Genomic DNA, 17,560 nt, shown 5'->3' on the forward strand with positions numbered 1-17,560 from the left:
ATCCTATCAGCAAAAACATTAATCAGGCGAGAGAAAGCTTATGAATGAGACTTGATGACACGCAATCGCGTGGGTTTAGGGAAAGACCGCGCAGGCGCGGATCCTGTCTGTGGTGACCAGCTCTGACCGGAGCGGTGCCCCTCTTCCTGTGGCTCCCGTGGCCGCGAGCCTTCTGCAGAGGGCAGGACCCTTCTATTTGGTTATCCCTCTCAAGGGGCCTGTCTGGCGCTTGCTTACGTATTTCTGGCCGTGTGTTAGTGAGCTCGGGCCGCGTGAGATCGCAGGGAACATCTCTGTGGGTCCTTGGCCGGACTCCCGACACTGATCTCCTAAAGCCCTTGGAATTTCCTGGGCAACGGGAGCATCCTTTGTTCTCCCGAGGTGACTGTGGGGTGGGAGTGGGGGGCCCGGGTGGGGGCGGCCACCAGAAAGACCGAGACCTCATGAGAACCTCCAGCACGTCGTGGAGTTGATGGTCAGTCAAGCCTACGTGGGGAGGAGCCTCCAGGAACAGCCCGGAGACGTGGGGTCCGGCCGGCTTCCAGGCTGGGGAACACACGCAGGTTTGGGGGGAGGGCACGGGAGCCCCACGCCCTTCCCGCACGCCTCCCCCTGCCCGTTCGTCTGCAACCCCCAGGCGCCCCTCCCTCGCATACACTGACGAGTGCAAGTGCATGGTTCTCCGGGGTCCTGTGAACCGCCCTAGAAAATGGGGGGACGCCCAGGAGGGGAGGTGGGCACCTCTGGGGTACCGCCCGCTGGGTCTCCATCTCCCTCTGCAGTCATGACTGTCCTCCAGGCTGGCGTCTCAGACTAGAGACCCCCTTGCTCACTGAGCCTCCAGTTTATTTATGAGTCTCCGTGTGGACTCATGGTTTCCTCTTTCATTCAGTGGATTTACCCTGAGGCCCAGTTGTCCCTGATTTGGCCGGAGTGGGGGGCTCATACCTCATCAGGTCTTTGCTCCTGGCCCCAGGTGTCCCAGGTGGTCTTGTACGTCAAGGTCCAAGCCCCCCCAGGCACCGCCTGCAACCAGCCGTCCCCAGGGGGCCCGGTCCCTGCAGGGGGGCAGTGACCTTAAGAGCCAACATCTGGGTGCCAGTGAGCTTGTTGTTTTGGGGCTATTGGGGGTCTTGCAGACCCTGCCAGTGGGGAGAGCTGGGGATGCACAGGTTCCCCTAACCCCACCTTGGCTCCTCTCTGTCCCACCCCACTTTTGTCACAGACTCCCATCAGCCTTACTATATGTAATTATTGGCTGGGGGCAGGGGGAGGGGAGGCACCTGGGTGGCTCAGTCGGTTGGGCGTCCGACCTCAGCTCGGGTCATGATCTCGCGGTTCGTGGGTTCCAGCCCCACGTCGGGCTCTCTGCTGACAGCTCGGAGCCTGGAGCCTGCTTTGGACTCTGTGTCTCCCTGTCTCTACCCCTCCCCCAGTCACACTCTGTCTCTCTCAAAAACTAATCAACATTAAAAAATATATATATGTAACTATTTGACCAAATCCTGTGTGTATCTGGCCTCCTGGTGTCTTTACTGACCCCACCCCATGCACCCGCCTTCTCCCCATAAACCTTGTTGGCTCCAATCCCCCAGGGGTTCCCCTCTCTGGGGTGCAGCCACCAGCACCTGGGGGCCCATCTCACTCTTGTCCGTGTGGTTTCTTCCAGAGACATTCTGTCCTATGCATCATGCTTATTTTGAATAAATAAAAGGCTAAGTTCCCAGGGACATTACAAACAAGGCTGTGCATTTATCAACTGGTTTTCGTCCGTATGTGAAAAGAGACATTAACGCACATGAGTTTTTTCCCATCCGTGGCGTCTGTGAACATATTTGTGTAAGTGCACGGATGTTGTGCAGAGGGCTACCATAAGGCATGACTATACAACTTTTTAAAAATTTTTTTAATGTTTATTTTTGAGAGAGAGAGAGAGACAGTGTGAGCAGGGGAGGGGCAGACAGAGGGAGACACAGAATCCGAAGCAGGCTCCAGGCTCTGAGCTGTCAGCACAGGGCCCGACACGGGGCTCGAACTCACGGACCGTGAGATCGTGACCCGAGCCGAAGTCGGACGCTTAACCGACTGAGCCACCCAAGCGCCCATATCGCTTTTATAAAACAAACACTCACGTAACCACCACTGGAGTCCAGAAGTAGAACTTGATCAGTGCCTGAAGTCACCCACGTGTGCCCTGATTTGGCAAACGTGTTGGTGTTTTTCTCTCCATGCACTCCTTTCCGTGTCCTGGGCGAAAAGCCTCCACTGATGAAGACAGTGGCAGTTGTGACCGTATTGAGATTGGACACTTGTGTTTAGTAGAACATGCCAGGGAGAGAGGGCAGTGAGGGCCTCCGAGCGGGGCAGGGCTGTCAGGGGACGGAGGGGGGACGTGGGCGGAGACACCTGGGTGCCACTAAGAAACCCACAGCCCAGTAGGAAGGATGTGCTCTAGGTAATAAGACACGCGTTCAGCAAGAGGGCATCCAAACGGCAGTCCGCGTATGAGTCAGATGCATCAGGAGTGTGAGGGGGGCATAAACTGCAGCCACAGGGAGCCCCCCACCTTCCCCCCTCCCCCTCTCCCCCACGCCGTGGCCGAAAGGAAGGGAGCCGGGCACCGGAGGCGAAATTTCTCAACCGCTGCCCCTGCCGCGCTGCCCTTCAGCCCTGCTGGCCGGGCTCCAGGAGCCTCTTGTGTCCTTCAAACCACCCCTGAGCCACTGAGTCTTGGCCTCCGCAGCCCAGCAGGTGCCTCGGGTGGGGCAGGTGGGGGAAGGGATGGTGGCTCTTCCTATGGCAGCCGCCTCCCAGGCCCACCCCCATGAAGCGGGATTGAGCAGATCTCAGGGGGGCCCTGCGGCCCGACGGGGTCAGGGACCCGTTCGTCTGCGTGCCCCCTGTCTGAGCCGGCGGTCGGTGGTCGCTATTCTGTGGGAGTAGGGGGCCTCCGGGGGTATCTCCACACCCAGGAGGGAAGCCGAGTGTACGCGATGAAGAGGGAATCTTCTGCACCTTTCCAGTGTGTGGAGAGGGTCAGGCTGGAGCGGGGGCAGCGTTTTTGGCCAGCGGATGATGGGGACCTGGGACACCTGGGGCCACTGTGGCCAAGGCAAGAGAAGCTGGGGACTAACCGCCCAGCAGCCCCTCATCGCACAGGCGCACACGCGCACGCTTGCACACGGCCAGAGCCAGCCTCCAGACCCTCTCTCCATCCTTGGGCCTTTCAAACGGGTCTGGGAGCTGGAGGTCACAAGGGCGGTGGCCAGGGCCAATCGGGGCAGCATGGGGGAGGGGAAGGCGGGGAGTGTCCCTCCCCCTCCACCCCCCCCCCCCCCCGCAAAGATGCATGAAGCCAGGGGCACGCGGAGAAGGGCAGGAAGAGAGCACGTGCGGGGAGGGGGTGGGGCGGGGAGGGTCGGAAGGTCAGGGCGGGGCCCAGAGAGGCAAAGACGCAGACCTGGAAGCCAGAGACCAAGGCAGGACCCCGTGCCCGCCCGCCCGCCTGCTGGGGTCTGGGCTGCACGGCCACAGACACCCCGCCCGGCAGGTGCCAGCACCCTCTCCTGAGCCCAAGGTGGCGGGGGGGGGGGGTGGTGGCGGAGGCGGGGGGTGGCCGGGGGGGGAGGCAGCGCCTCCGTGGTGTGGCCCCCGCTGCCCAGGAATGGACACAAACGTCTGTGGGCTAAGCGTGCCTTCGGTGCCCGCAAGGCGGTCGTAACTTGTTTGCGACCAGAGCCCGAAAGCCTCAGCTGCGAGGGACAGGTTCCAGCGAGAGGCCAGGCCGAGGCCTCCTTCCTGAGGATGTGGTTCCTCCGGGTGACGTCCCGGGAGGTCAGCAGCTGCTGGCAGCAAAGGCTTAAGGAAAAGGAGAGAAGAAAACATTTTGCCTCCACTTTCCCAGCCCCGTCAGGGGTAATGAAGCCACCTGGACCCCAGGGTAGGGCCTGAGCTCATGACCTCCGGTCCCTGTCTCCCCAGATGCCCCCCCCCCGTGACGATCCCGGCCCTGACTCCTCCGGGAAGCCGATGGGCAGTGGTGGGAACCCACCTGGGCCTGATCTGGAAGCTCCGGAAGGATCCAGGACTGAGCTCGCTGCCCTCCAGCTCCTCCAACCGCCCTCCTGGGGGCCACCCGGAAGGCTCCCAGCTCCCCTCCATGGGTGGCCACAACATAACTCCGTGCAACCCTGCAGGGGTGCCAGCCCCCCTGCCGTCCTGCCACTGCCTGGGGTCAGGAGTCATGCCATGGTGTTCCGGGCCCCTCCCCTGGGCTTCTGGGTGGGGCCGGGGGCTGGAACCTGGCCCCCTCACTAGTGTGCTTTTCGCCACCCACCCCGGCCCCCTTTTGCTTGAAGCCCCCACCCCCAGCCTCTTAGCACACTCACCTGGGAAACACCTCTCCAGACCTGACCCGCTGCTCTCGGAAGCCCTGACCCTCTCACGGCAACGCTGCCCCACCCCCAGCGTCCCGCTCCCAAGTCCCCTCCACGCTTCTGTCTCGGAGCCCCCAGCACGTGCCCCCAGCTGACCACAGCCACACCGGTCCACTCGCCCAGGAAAGACCCCAAACACCTCACCCCTGCCCTGAGCCCTGCCCCCCCCCGTGTCCCCCTCCCAGGGAGGTCGCAGGGGAACCCCAGTCCTCGCCCCACGTCCACACACCCACCCCGTCGTCAGCACCTGTGCCTCTGTCCTGCGTGAGGGAGGAGTCCCTCTCCTGCTGTCTGGACGCTGCCCAGACAGGGCTCCGTCTGTGCTCTCCGCCCTTCTCTGACACCCATGCCCTGGTGACCCCTCGGTCACCTGGCCTCCTCCCCGTGGCTGTCCATCACTGCCGACCCTGAGCCCCGGGCTTGGCACCCTGCTCTGATGACATCCCCGGGACTCTTGTCCCTTGGCGGCCACCTCCCTGCCCCGCCAAGCACACCTTTCCGTCCTTTCCTTACCTCCTTCCTTCCTCCATCACATTCCCAGAAACCTGATGGGCGCCTCTGGCTTCTCCCTCCTCTGCCCCTGACACTCTGGGTGCTGGGACACCCCCTCTTCCTGCCAGCCTTCCGGCGAGAGGTGGTGTTCCTTGGGCTCCACGCTGGTTTTCACTGCCGGGCCCCTCTGCTTCCACAGGGCTCCTCCCCAGGTCCCCATGTGAGGGCATAGCCCTGGCCAAGTCGGACACGCAGGGACCCCCGGCTCCTCCCGCCCGCCTCACAGCACATCCAGTCTGTCACCAAATTCTTTCATCCACCCCAGCCCCAGCCTGCATGGTTCCCACTTCTGTGACAGCCTTGTCCCCTGCCTCCCCCACACCGCCCTCGAAGCCCACAAAGCAAGCCCAGTCCCTCCACTGCGAAGCCACCCCTAGGCCTGGGGGTGAGGTCAGCAGGCCTTCCTCCTTCACTCTCTGCACTTGAGCTGCCCAGACGTCCTCTGGTTTCCCAGACGAGCCGCAACCCCGTGGCACGAGGGTTCTGCTCCCTCCCCGGGAACACGCTGGTTTTCTCCACTCTAACTTACAGCTGGGCAGACAGCTCTGTTCGTGCTGCCTAATCCTCGAGAGGACTCGTGTTTGGGGCACCTTCTGCCAAAGTCCCCCTCGGTCCCCTTGCACCATGGGCAGAAGACTGCCAGGTCGCGGAGCAAACCCTCCCCGGCGGTGTTGGCACTGGGGGGGGGGGGCCCTGAACCGCCAGGCAGTGCCTGAGTGGGGCCCCCAAAGCTGCCAAATCCACCCACCCCCATGCCCTGCTTGGCCCTGGGACAGAGGCTGGGCTGGAGCCAGACAGGTATTTTATTGAAAGTTCACAGATACAAGAGCTCTGAGCAGGGTCACAGCTTGGAGGAGGTGGGGTCAGAGAGGAGAGAGTGAGTCCCTAGATGCTGGCAGCCCCCCCAAGCCGGGGAGCTCCCACAGAAGCCCTTCTTGCTGGGCGTCGGGCCAGAGGGGCCCCAGGAGCCCGGGAGGGGCACAGGAGGGCGGGGCGGGGGGCAGCCACTGGAAGCCAGGGTGCGGCAACACAGGGAGAAACCCAGACCCCGGGAACGGGCAGAGGCAGAGAGGGTGGGCTGGCCCGAAGCTCACTGCCCCCTTACTGTGCGGAGCTTCTGGTGGCCTCGCTGCCCACTTCACAGCTTCGGGGGGGTCCCAGGGCCCGCGCCCTGCTCTGCCCCAACCACTCCGCATCCTGTGTCGCGTCAGTCATGACAACGGACGTGTCTCCGGGCTTCGTCTCCACGGCCGGCGGTGCCCGGCGGGGTCCTAGTAGTCGGTGAGCGGGTACCGCAGGAAAATGAAGACGAGGATGATACAAGAGGCCGCCAGGGCAGAGCTGGTGATGTTGAACAGCCGGGCGGTCTTGGCATCTTCCACTGCTCCATTCAGGTCATTGAGAAGCTTCTTGTCTCGAACCTGCAGCCAGAGGGGGGAGGTGAGGCCCGAGGCCAGAGACCAGGGAAAGGCAAATAGGGTATGGGGCACCTCTGTGCGGAGGGCACCCGAGAATTCTTTGTGGTTCTTTTTGCAACTTTTCCACGTCTGAAATTATTTAAAATAAAACAGGACTGTTTAACAATACTGTACTATTCAATCGAAAGTTACTGGATCAAGGAGGCGGTGGGGCGGGGGGGGGGGGTGACACCTGGGTGGCTCGGTCAATTAAGCATCCGACTCTGGATTTCGGCTCAGGTCATGATCTCACGGTTCATGGGTTCGAGCCCTGAATCGGGCTCTGCACTGTCAGCGCAGCCTGGGATTCTCTCTCCGATTCTCTCTGTCCTTCCCCTGCTTGAACTCTCTCTCTCTCTCTCTCTCTCTCTCTCTCTCTCTCTCTCACACACACACACACACACACAAAATAAATAAATAAACATTAAAAAAAAAAGAAAGTTGGCGAAAGCAGATTGTAAGTGTTCCTACCACCAAAACCCCCACCAACCACAAAAACAATAATTATGTGAGGTGGCAGATGTGCTAACGAACCCTCTTGTTACGATCATCTTGCAGGATGTACGTGTATCGAATTGCAACGTTGTGCACGTTGGACTTCTCCAATGTTGTAGGTCAACTGTAGCTCAATAAAGCTGGGATCGACAAATGAATTCACAAGACAAAGGAGAAAGTTGGTCTCAGAGAGTTATATGATCAGCCAATGGAGGTTGTAAGTGTGCCCTAGTCTGAGCGTCTCCTTAATCTAAAATTCACAGGGGTTACCTAAGAATAGGCACTAGACAGAACAGGCAGCGGGCCCCGTGGTCTCTGGGAAGGGATGTTAAGATACAGGGAAGACAGTGGGCAGAGCTGGACCCATTTCCAAGATTCTCTGGTTGTGAAGAGGTGCTCCCAAGGAGGAAGCCACCTTCACGCAGGGTAAATCCTAGGATTTCCCTCTCTTCAGCACGTTCTCCCTCCACAAAGTCCAAAGAAGCGTAGTTGGATTTGTGGATGGATGAGAAGGGAGGGAAAATAGAAAAAAATGATAGTGCATGGGTCATATGGATGGATGAGATGACATAAGGGATAACAAGGTGAGAGTGAGCAAGGGTGAGTGTGAAGACAGGTACATGATGAATGGATGCACGTGGCTCAGCTAGAGGAGCAGTGGAAAGAAGGGATGCTGTCAGCTTGAAGGATGAGTGGATTTATTGGTGTGCTGGGTCAGAGGATGGATGGATGGCTGACATGTAGTGGTGGTAAGTAAAGCAGGGAAAGCTACTGGGGGGAAGTAAGGTTAGATGAATAGTCAAGTGAACTGATGTACAAAATACATGGGGACGGGATGGGGCAGAGTACAGAAGGGAGGAGGAAGCAAAATGAACATGTATAAACACAGATGAATAGAGGAGTGGGTGACTATTTGAATGGGTTGAAGGGAATAAAGGAGCAGGGATCAATGTATAAGGGATGGTGAATGGATGGATGGATGGATGGATGGGTGGATGGATGGATGGATAGATGGATGGATGGTGGATAGATCGATGGATGGATGGATGGATGGTTGGTTGGATGGATGGATGTGTGGGTGGATGGGTGGATGGATGTGTGGGTGGATGGGTGGATGGATATGTGGGTGGATGGATGAGCGTGTGGGTGGATGGATGGGTGGATGGGTGAATGGATGGTGGATGGATAGATGGATGGGTGGTGGATAGACAGATGGATGGATGGATGGATGGATGGTGGATGGATGGATGGTTGGTTGGATGGATGGATGTGTGTGTGGATGGGTGGATGGGTGGATGGGTGGATGGATGGATGGATGGTGGACAGATGGATGGTTGGTTGGATGGATGGATGGATGTGTGGGTGGATTGATGAGCGTGTGGGTGGAGGGATAGGTGGATGGATGGTGGATAGATGGATGGATGGACAGATGGATGGTTGGATGGATGGATGGATGGATGGATAGATGGGTGGGTGGATGGATGGATGGTGGATGGATGGATGGGTGGGTGGATGGATAGTGGATGGATGGATGGATGGATGGTTGGTTGGATGGATGGATGGATGGATGTGTGGGTGGATGGATGAGCGTGTGGGTGGATGGATGGTGGATGGATAGATGGATGGACAGATGGATGGTTGGTTGGATGGATGGATGGATGTGTGGGTGGATGGATGAGTGTGTGGGTGGAGGGATGGGTGGATGGATGGATGGTGGATAGATGGATGGATGGACAGATGGATGGTTGGACGGATGGATGGATGGATGGATAGATGGGTGGGTGGACGGATGGATGGTGGATGGATGGATGGGTGGGTGGATGGATGGTGGATGGATGGATGGATGGATGGTTGGTTGGATGGATGGATGGATGTGTGGGTGGATGGATGAGCGTGTGGGTGGATGGATGGTGGATGAATGGATGGTGGACAGATGGACGGTTGGATGGATGGATGGATAGATGGGTGGGTGGATGGATGGATGGTGGATGGATGGATGGGTGGGTGGATGGATGGTGGATGGATGGATGGATGGTTGGTTGGATGGATGGATGGATGGATGTGTGGGTGGATGGATGAGCGTGTGGGTGGATGGATGGGTGGATGGGTGGGTGGTGGATGGATGGATGGGTGGTGGGTGAATGGATGGTGGATGGATGGATGGGTGGGTAGATGGGTGGATGCTGTTGACATTCAGAAAGCAGGTAGTGGGCAAATATGTATATACAAAAACTGACACAATACCCCCAATCAATTTTTTTGACTTCCCTGTCACTGGGAAGTCCACAACCTCTTGGGCCCACATGGAACAACCACCATATCATTATATCTGCTCCTCGTCTCCTGCCCACCATCCCTGCCCTGGTTCAGGCCATGTGCCCCCTTTCCTGGACACCACACTGGGACCCTAGCTTTTCTCTGCCCTGGGGCTTCTCTCATCCTCTTCCTTCACACCGGCTGCAGATTTCATAGCTCTGGTCATATCTTCCCTTCTGGGTCTTCCACATGATGACATCCAAACCCCTCACATATTTTTCCAAATCCTTCACTGCATGGCCTCAGTCTGGTTTTCCAGGACTGTCGTCTCGCCCCCAGAGAATATGGGGGCCTTGCAGTTCCCCCCAGATCGCCCCACCCTCATGTCCTAGTTTATATCTGGAACACCTGTCACCTCACCTGCCCTTCAGAGCCCAGTGAAGATGATGCTTCCTCCCGGAAGTCTCCCACTCTGGACTCCAAACTCACCCCAAACCAGGAAGGAAATATTCTTTTTCTGAAACACCGTGACACTTACTCCACCTTGAAGGTGCCCTCTGTCCACCTACCCCCTCGTACAGCCCTGTCTGACCCCTACAGTGGCCGGCCCTGCCTCGGCACCGGTGACAGCAAGATGGAGGGATGGGTCTGGTTGGGTGGGCAACCATGCCTGGGGCAGGGGAGTGTCACAGACCCAGCTGGCATCGAAGGAAACGGGCCCACGTGGGTGGAGACAGCGGATGGACAGGCGCCTGTGACAGGGACACAATGTCTGCTTCACACCCACCGAATGCCAGCCTCTGCCCCGCTCACGCGTGCTGACTTGGGCGTTGTTTTCATTTCTGTTTGTTTTGTGAGCAGACACAGGAACCAGCTCAGAGGAAGGTGGTTTGTGAAGAGCTCACCCCTCTTCAGGGACCAAGCTGGGACTTCAGCCAAGGCCTTCTGACCCCAAGTCCGTTAGGCGCCCTTGGAAGTGCCCATGACTGGCTGCAAATAGCGTCGGGTGCAGCAGGCCAGGAGACAGCTGGATGGACAGATGGACAAGCTCCCAGGTGCAGGAGCCCGAGCCCGCCGCTCCTGCACCCCCTCTGCCCAGGCCAGAGACAGCTCACCTTGCACACTCCTTCCCCAGAAGCCCCGGGCCTTTCTGCCCTGGCTGTCCCCCAGGAAGGACGTGGGGGAGCAGCCCCGGGGTGGAGGCAGCGTGATCTCCCTTCCCCCCCTCAGAAGGACCAATTCCTGCCCATCCCGTCAGAGCACAAATCCTGCACCATTCAGAAGTCTGTGACCTACCTACAACCTGCACCAGATGGGCCTGCCCTGTGCCAGCCGGCGCCCACAGCCGAGCCAAGGGGAAGGGGGGGGACAGCTTCCGGACAGGAGCCCACGCGGCCGGACCCGTGTCCACAGGCCATCGTCAGGGCACGGCAAGAGGGCCCCAGGGGAAGCAGAGCGTCACCAGCTGCCCCCACCACGGTGCCCTCTGTCTGGCACTGTTCCGTTGGGGCCAGAGCTGGGGTTGGCCTGGGGGCCTTCACCCCTAATCCCCAGGGGCCCTTTCCGGTGTGCTTTCACAGCACACACAGGCACACACACGCACACATGCGCACAAAGTCACGTACCACTCACCCGCACAGTCACAAATATATGCACACTCACACACGCACATGCGATGCAATGAATTACACGCACACCCACACCTGTATACACTCGCACACATATGCACACCCATACACACGCACACTCACTTATATACATGCACACACGCGAGCCCACACATAACACACTCACGTGCACAAATATACACACGCATTCACATCCACACACTCATGCACACATGCAATTACACTTACACATCCACACCTACACACCTGTGCACATGCGCATTCACACCTACGTGGGCACACACGCTCGTGCATCCATGCACACTCACACACACTCATTCACACCACACAGGCCCCACATGGCAGAGGCCCAGAGCTCCGTGCACCAGCCTGGGGGCGAAGGTGTGCCTGGCGGTGGGGGACGCTGACGAAGAGTCAGGAGGTCGGGAGAGCCAGGCGGCTGGGGCATGTGATGCCAGGGGCAGGGGTGGGGCTTGAAGATGCGCAGAGGCAGAGACAGCAGAGGAAGCTGCTGTCCTTCCCCCCTGCAGCCTCCCTGGCCCAGACCCTCCTCTCCCTGCAGCCCCACATCCCACCGCTGCCCACCCCCCTGCCCCCACCTCACCGGGCAGCTGCAGTCGGTGATGTGCACCTGGCCTCGGACACGCGAATCCAGGGACAGTGACCTCTGACTCTACAGGAGCCAAACCCGTCCGGAGTGACAGGGAGGCGGGTCCTGCTGCTTGGGTTCCAACAGCCCTGGCTCTTCAGTTCTTACACACTTGCACGGGGCTCCTCACCTCAGATGTGAGTGGGTCACAGGCCCCTTCCTGCAATCTGGGCCCATTTCTTTCCCCTTTGCCCCAGGGACGTGGGGTCCTGTCTGCCTGGCACCCTGCTCTACTCCCAGCGGGCTCCTCTCCCAGCAGTCAGGGGCTTCCCAAAGTTGTACGCACTCAGGGTTTGGGGTCATGCCTCTCTCCCCCTGGACACCCCCCCCTCCCCGGCCACCAGGACGGACGTCTAGAAAGAGTGTGGGAGAAGGAAGGCAGAAAGCAGTGACCTTGTCCACCGTGGTCGGAGACCCCGGCTACCGTGGCCTCCTTCTGAAGGTCTGCCTGGTTTCAGGTCCCCCTGTGAGGGGCCCGAGCCATCCTCCTGCTGACACGGGAAGGGTGCTGAGGGTCTGCATCTGTGTGCTGGCTCCCCCCACCCCCCGAGTGCCCAGGGGCAGCTACATCTGAGTGTAATTCCCACGGCCCAGAGGACAGACCGAGCCCCGAGTCTGCACCTTGAGGACTAAGCTGGCTGTGTAGAGAACCCAGTCCTGCGGCCCCCGAGCCCTGTCAAGACGCCCTGGAAGCTTCCGCAGCCCAGGATGGGGAGGGCAGCCCCTCCCTGCGGGCTCAGAGCTGGCCAGCATCCACGTGTCTCCGGATCCTGCGAGGCGGCCCCCACCTGCCGGGACCCGCTCCTCTGCCCCCCGCGCCCCTGCCCGGCTCACTTTGAGGGAGTAGGCCAGCGCAATGAAGCCCAGGCAGCAGAAGTTGAGGTAGACGAAGTTGAAGATGGACCACAGGTAGTAGTCGTTGACCTCGGTGGTGTCCGGGTAGACCTCGATGACCGTTGTGGGGTTCGTCATGGTCTTCTTCTCGGCCAGGTGTTTGCAGGCCTGGGGGGCGCCAGAAGCCCGCATGCTGTCCGTCTTGCTGCTCTTGGATTCCATGGGGAACAGGGTGGGCGCCATGGGGGGCGATGCCGAGGGCTCAGGGGCCGCGGCCGCTGGAGCCTGCAGAGCCGGGGGCTTGGACACGCAGGCAAAGCAACCCTTCGGGGAGCCTGCCGGGGGCCTCGGAATCCAGAAGGCCCCGTCCAGGGGGACTCGGGCTTCCTGGGCGCCGTCCGTGGTGCTGGCCGGGGCTCCCAGCGGGGCTGGGCACTGGCCTGGGCCCTGGGCCTGGAGGCGGGGGGAGAGGAGGAGGGAGCTGGGTCCCGCCCGCCCTGCAGGGCTCGCCCTGATGTCCTGCAGCATCTCCCCTGCAGACTCGCGAGCAGCCCCAGAGGAGCTGGAAATCCCCGCCGAGGCCGCCAGCCTGCCACCTGCCTCCCCCACCCGCCCCAGGCACCCCGGTGCCACAGCCCTTCACAGCAGCCTTGGCAGGAACATCGGGGGCTTTTCATCACTTTGCCATCTGCGCACAAACATTCACCCACTGACACACAAGAGCACCCCCCCCCCACCCCGTACCCAGCAATGCCCCAACCAACACGCTGTTGCAATAAACACAGCACGCCAGCGTCCCAAACACCCCGGTACACGCACAGGGCACACAGACCCACGATGACGGTGTCTCGGCCACCATCTGGCAGAATGAGCAGAGCCCTCTGGGGCACCTGCACGCTGACGCCCCTAACACATCGGACACCAAAGGCTCCCCAGACCCTGGGCACGCTGTGCGCCGAGATGCCAGGGAAAAGCCCTGCCCAGTGACACGCAGCTTATACACACACAGCCACACAGGATCCGACGCAATCGCCCAGGGATGGCAGCGGGGCGACTGCAGGGGCTCCAAACTCGCGCACGCCGTCCCCGCCCCCAACCCCGGCCGGCCCAGAGCGGCCCCGGGACCCCGAGCACACGCTCCCAGGGAGCCACCCAGCCCGCGCCACAAACAGACGCGCAAGGACACTCTGCCAGACGAGCACCCCTCCGGTCAGGCACCGAGACGCTCGCGCCCTGCGACCCCCCACCCCCACCCCCGCAGGGGTCTGTGGCCATCGCCCCGCCGCCCGGGGCCGCCGGGGTCTGAACGGCAGCGCGGACGGCGCGCCCTCACCTGCCGGCGACTCCTGGGCGGGCAGGCGGATCCCTGCACCGCGGTCCGCGCGTCCTTCCGCCGGCCCGCGGCTCGCTGTCTGCCCGGCCGCTCCGCGTCCCGGCGGCCCAGCCTCGGCGGGGGGAGCACGCGGGGCTGGCGGCGCCGCTGTCCCCGCTCCTGAGCTCCCTCCGCAGCGCCAGGCCGGCCGTGCGGCTGCAGCCCCAGCCTGACTCACGGCGCGCCGGCGGCCGCAGCCACCTCCCCGCCTCCTCCCAACCGCAGGGTGGGGGCCTCAGGCACCGGCCGGAAGCCGGACCCTGGGGAGGGGGCGCAGAGCCAGGGGTGAGGGCTGTGGGGGGGCTCCGGGACGGGTCCTCCCACAGGGCCACCCGGTGTCCTCTCCTGCTGTGTCTCCCTCGCCTCCCTCCCTGTCCCTCCCTCTTGCTGAGCCCCCAGGCCCACCCCTGTCTGTCTCTCCAGGAGGGAGCCCCTTCATCCTCCTGCTGTCCCCCTCTGCCCCACCGTGGCCACCGGCAAGGCTGTCTGAGCCCTTCCCCTCCGCTGCCCCTCTCTGACTGCTGTGTCCCTCCCCTCCCCACATGTCCATCCTTGCCCCTCCTGGAGTCCTGGCCTCACCAAGCACCCAGCCCACACAAAGCCCCCCAGTACTCTGGCCCGTGCCCCTCACCCAGCCCAGCCCCCATCTGCTCTCCTGTTCTCGTGCATCCCTCGCCAAAACCAAGCCCCTCGAAGGCCCCAGGTCCCCAGCTGTAGCACCTGCCTGAGCAGGGTGCACCTCACTGAGCCCCCATCCCGTTACCCACCTCTGCACAATGCTGCCACTAACCGGGTCCCCAGCCCCAGAGGCCACCAAGTCCAGGCCTTCCCTGAGCCGTGCTGGCTGGCCCCCATGTGGCCCTGTCCTTTCTGGGCCCACCCTCGTGGAAGCTCCAGACCCCCTTTCCCCAGGTCTGACCCCACACAGCCCAGCCCAGAGCCCCGAGCCCCACCTCCTGAACCTGCATTCCTCATACAGTCCAGTCTCCAAGGCCGTGACCTCTCACCCGTTCGTCCCCTCTGCCCGTGGGGCCAGATGTCCTTGTCCAAGCCCCTAATGACACTTATCTCCTTGGAGACAAGTCCACTCAGCTGCCCATGCCTCTCTGCCAGCCCTGCCTGGCCCACCTGGGCCTAGTCCCCTGCAGATGCCCCTTCCCCTAATCAACACCGGCCCACCCAGCCCAGCCCCTTCTGGGAGCCTCCATTCATGCCACACCCTCTCATTCCCTCTCACACTTGTCCCCAGCTGACCTCCCCTTCCTGCAGAAGTCCCAGCGGGTCCGTCTGCAAGGGAGAAGCCGCGGCCCTCTTTGCCTCTCCCGGAGCCCCTCACCTCACCATGCAAGTGGCCTCCGAGCTGGGTTCTCTTTACCAACCCACCAGCCTCCACAGAATCCAAAGCCCCCCAGAAGTTGTGTCTATGCACCGGGGCCCCAGGTTTCCTTCCCCAGCTCCCTCCAAGTCCCTGTCCTCCTCTGAGGCCCTGACTGCACCCAGAGCCTCTCCTCTCCTAAAGCCCCCTTTTCCTCTGACCAGCTCAATCTGGTCAATCTGCCGTCTCCACGACCCTCTCTCCTCTGAGCCTGGGCCTTCCCAGGGGCCCCTTCTCTCCGGGAATCCTTGCCCGCCTCTGCCCCAGTCCTCTGCCAACCCCCTGCTCTCCCCGAACCTCTGCGTGCTATGAGCCCTAGGCCCTCTCTGAACCCTGGACAGGCCCCACCCCCTCTGCAGCCCTCCCTTTTCCAGCCCCGCCCCCTGGCCTCCCAGGCCCAGCCTCATCCATGGCCTCAGGAACCCCCAGGACCTCCAGGAGGCTGACAAAACCCTCTGTGAGTGGGAGAGGTCCCAAGCACCAGGGCCACCCTCCATCCTGGCCCACGCCCTGGGCACAGCTGGACCCAGACCAAGAGCCCCCGGGCATGAAGGTGATGGGGACTGTGGGGGGACCAGGATTCAGTTCTCCTTCACGTGACACCCACTGCCCCCTTGCCAAGGGCCCTCGCTTGGGGGCACCTGGACCCCCAGGCCTCAGGAGGCGCCGGACCTAAGGTGTGGCCCGCCTGCGGTCTGCAGCCACACCACCGGTCCCCCGGGGCCCAGCACTGCCTCACCTGCCCCAGGCCCCGCCCCACGCTGCTCTAGGCAGGCAGGCTGCAGGCAGCGGCCAACAGAGCTGGTCTGCACAGGAGTCCTCCTGGCCCCCGGGGGCCTGCTCCAGACTGCCTTGAGGCTGCCTCCTTCTGAGGACCCCAGAACCCAGGGCGGTTGGGGGAAGGGGGCTCCAGCCCCCACGGGCCTCCACCCAGTAGGTGAAGGAAGGGTCTCGATTTGGGGGGGGTGTCCTCCAGGCAAGGGCAAGAGGCAGGAAATGCCCACTGGAGCCTGCGGTGCTGATGCAGAGCCCAGCAAGCCCGCCAGGAAGAGTGCCAGGCGCTGAGCTGGGCACCCCGTGGGTCTCCGCCAGGCCCCTGGCGAGGAGTGCCCTGTTATCACCCATCTTCTAAAGACAGACCAGAGGCTTAAGGTTGGTTGGACCGTAGAGGCTGGACCTGAGCCCGGAGTCAGACTCCGGAGTCCGGAGGACGCCGACCAGCAGCCCAGGCCAGCCAGCTGTAAGGTCCTGGCTCTGGGCAGGGGCGTCAGCACCCCAGTGGCCGGTAGGGGCTGGAGGCCCAGCCTGCGCTCATCGCCGTAGCGTCGGGGGAAGGGCCGGGGGCATCCAGCGGTGCTGGTCCCCAAGTCCCAGAGAGGGGATGGGGGGGGGGGGGCGTCCTGGCCGAGGGCCAGAGCTGTGTGGCAAGCGGCACGGCGGGTGGTGGGAGACAGAGCCCAGGGCAGCCGGCAGGAGCCGGGCAGTGGTGCAGAGTGCGGCCTCCCTCCCGGCCCGCCCTGATGCCAGGCCTCTCGGTGCACAAGGGCTCGGATGAGGCGGCCCCTCCGGCAGCCTTGCCAGGCTCTGCGGCTCTGCGACTCCAGGCTCCCCACTCATGTTTCAGGCGCATGTTACCAGCCTCCCTGCGATTCTAGCCGAATGTCTGTTAAAGGTGCCAGTGAGGGCTCAGTTCTGGGGTGCGGCCCCCTGACCCCCTCGACAGCCACGCCCCTGAAGGCTGAGGGGGTACCGGTACGGTGCCGCATGAAACGTTTGCCGTTTCTTCACACCTGCAGGGGGTGGGCGCCCGGCAAGGGTCCGGAGCCACTGATCCCAGTTGCTCACAAACTCCTATTCATCCCTTAAAACCTCCTGGCCGTGCAGCTGCATCTGGGTAGATACTCCTGAGGGCCCCTCAGGGAACTCCCAACAGGCTGGACCACCAGGAAGGTCACGCCACCTGAGGGATTCCTAACTGGGACCCCCGAGCCGAGGTCTCAGGACCCCAGGCTGGCCTGCTCTGGTGCCGGCTTCGCACAGAGGCTGCGTTCAGGTGCTGGCTGGGAGCCCCAGGGGGAGGCGGGGTGCCCTTGCCATCAGCCCCACTCAGGCGCCTGTCCTAGACTCTAACGGGTGTGCAGGGGGACCAGGGAAGTCCAGGGCCCCGCCGCTGGCGGAAAGCGTGGCAGGTACTCACCTGGACCACTCTGAAAGCCCCGTCCTGCGGCCTCCCGCCAAGGCCACATCCGGCTGGTCGCAGCCCCGGGCCTCACTACCAGCCCGCTCCCGGCCAGTGGCATCTCAGCCTCGAGGCTGGGCGGCAAACCAAAGCCTCCAGGGTCCCTTGTGCAGGGCAGGGGGGCTGGGGTCTGGGAGCCAGGGCACCCCCAAAGGCCCCTCCCCGACCCCGCCCCAGCCTGGCTGTGAGTCAGCCCTCTGAAACAGCCTCACACTGGCCACACCAGCTCCTTCCCACGTCCGCATTCAGAACCTCCCTCCCACCAAA

The 17,560-nt window shown here is 62.1% G+C and overlaps 2 protein-coding genes across 2 annotated transcripts; both read right to left on the minus strand.

Moving 5' to 3' along the window:
* Positions 1 to 5,773: 5,773 nt before the first annotated feature.
* IFITM10 (interferon induced transmembrane protein 10) lies at positions 5,774 to 14,348 on the minus strand. The gene is made up of 4 exons (XM_053202648.1): positions 14,311 to 14,348; positions 13,641 to 13,848; positions 12,308 to 12,760; positions 5,774 to 6,409 (listed from the first exon to the last, which is right to left on the minus strand). The coding sequence occupies exons 1-4, from the start codon at positions 14,346 to 14,348 to the stop codon at positions 6,260 to 6,262; spliced, it is 849 nt and encodes a 282-aa protein (XP_053058623.1). The 3' UTR covers positions 5,774 to 6,259.
* Positions 13,716 to 17,354, minus strand: LOC128311708 (uncharacterized). The gene is made up of 3 exons (XM_053202649.1): positions 17,252 to 17,354; positions 14,633 to 16,666; positions 13,716 to 13,939 (listed from the first exon to the last, which is right to left on the minus strand). The coding sequence occupies exons 1-2, from the start codon at positions 17,352 to 17,354 to the stop codon at positions 15,711 to 15,713; spliced, it is 1,059 nt and encodes a 352-aa protein (XP_053058624.1). The 3' UTR covers positions 13,716 to 13,939; positions 14,633 to 15,710.
* Between the last annotated feature and the right edge of the window lie 206 nt (positions 17,355 to 17,560).

The sequence above is a fragment of the Acinonyx jubatus genome, chromosome D1, assembly GCF_027475565.1.
Source record: "Acinonyx jubatus isolate Ajub_Pintada_27869175 chromosome D1, VMU_Ajub_asm_v1.0, whole genome shotgun sequence".
Classification (NCBI taxonomy): domain Eukaryota; kingdom Metazoa; phylum Chordata; class Mammalia; order Carnivora; family Felidae; genus Acinonyx; species Acinonyx jubatus.